Below are 1512 nucleotides of genomic sequence, written 5' to 3' on the forward strand. Positions count from 1 at the left end.
GAATCGAGTTGATACGACTGTTATTGAAGACTGAGGCTAAGCCTGAATCCTCAGAGGCATTTATCTGTCTAATTCCCATTGATTTTAATGTCAACCATGTATATAAATGTCCCTTGTGAATCTTTGTCATTGTCCTCAGCCTTCTTGCTTGCCTGTTTGCCTCGCGCTGCGTTATGATGATTAGTTCTTCCAACAGACAAAGTCCAGAAGAAGAAAATCGTGGTAACAGTTCTGAAACCCTTAACATCTCATGAGACAAATCACAGCTAAAACTGCTGAAGGGTTCTACAAAACTGCTGTTTGTAGCTATTGAATTCTCCTTTTCCCTTTTCCAGCCGTTTCATCCCATGGTGAATTTGGAATGCTCCCGAGATTTCCGCCCCTTCCTGTGCGCCCTCTACGCTCCCGTGTGCATGGAGTACGGCCGCGTCACTCTCCCGTGTCGCAGACTCTGTCAAAGAGCCTACAGCGAGTGCTCCAAACTCATGGAGATGTTTGGGGTCTCTTGGCCTGAGGATATGGAGTGCACCAGGTGAGCAAAAATGTGGGGTTTGGTTTGTTTTGGGTTTTTTTGGAATCCCAGGATAAAATTTTAATATGATCTAGGATGTTTTGTGATCTGAAACAGACCTTTGAAATGTTTTCCATTACAAGTGCCCTTATTTTCCCTTCCATTTGTGTAACAGCCTGTTTCCTGGGGTGGAAACTAAATTCATATTTCTATCATCTGCCCAAGAGATAGGTTGAAAATTTCTGTGAGCATTTCCTGTAAACTGCACATGCATATTCTTAAATTAATGAATATACCCATCTGTTTTTCTTCTCCTTTGCCATTTATGCTGAGCTGTTTTTTTCTACTATACTGAAGTTTAATAGGTGATACTGCTATAAATTTCTGTAAGAAAATATGTAATTATATTAATTAGATGTAAAATGAAAAATATGTAATTATATTACAGTAAATATTATAGCAAAATTACATATGCAAGAGATTAATAGTCTCTTTTTCTGCAGAGGGAGCTGGCTGGTTTTGATGAGTGTATAAAACCTCAAAGCTCTATTTTCACAGCATCTACCTTTTGCTGAGTTTGTGTGCAAACAGATATTTTCAGCTTTAAGTTACACAAGTAACTTTATAGAAAAGTATTCGATAATGTTCCAGTCTATTTGAAACAAAATATACATGAAATTGAAAACAATATCTTTATACTTTTATTACAGCTAATAAAATATAGGAGCACAAACAGGAAGAAATAATCTCTCTTACAGTTCGATTGGAGAGAATGAAAAACACTTCAAACTGATTTTAGCAATTTTTTATAAGAAACTCCAACAGCTAATGAAATAAGGAGCACAAACAGGAAGAAATAGTCTCTCTTACAGTTGGATTGGAGAGACCCGTAAGGGTGGTCAGACACTGGAACTTCTTCAGGTTGCCCAGTTCCAACACTGGAACACTTCCAGGTTGCCCAAGGAAGTTGTGGCTGGGCCTCCCTCGGGATGGTTGAGGCC

At 38.7% G+C, this 1512-nt stretch overlaps 1 protein-coding gene across 1 annotated transcript in view; it reads left to right on the top strand.

Moving 5' to 3' along the window:
* Nucleotides 1-335: 335 nt before the first annotated feature.
* LOC104522709 (frizzled-3) overlaps nucleotides 336-1512 on the top strand; it is a gene marked incomplete at its 5' end in the record, with an annotated part of 3932 nt that continues 2755 nt past the window's right edge. The window contains 1 exon segment of the mRNA XM_010165079.1: nucleotides 336-532. Coding sequence (XP_010163381.1) covers nucleotides 336-532 — 197 coding nt within the window.

Source organism: Antrostomus carolinensis, unplaced genomic scaffold (genome assembly GCF_000700745.2).
Source record: "Antrostomus carolinensis isolate BGI_N321 unplaced genomic scaffold, ASM70074v2 scaffold24503, whole genome shotgun sequence".
In the NCBI taxonomy this organism is placed as follows: Eukaryota; Metazoa; Chordata; class Aves; order Caprimulgiformes; family Caprimulgidae; genus Antrostomus; species Antrostomus carolinensis.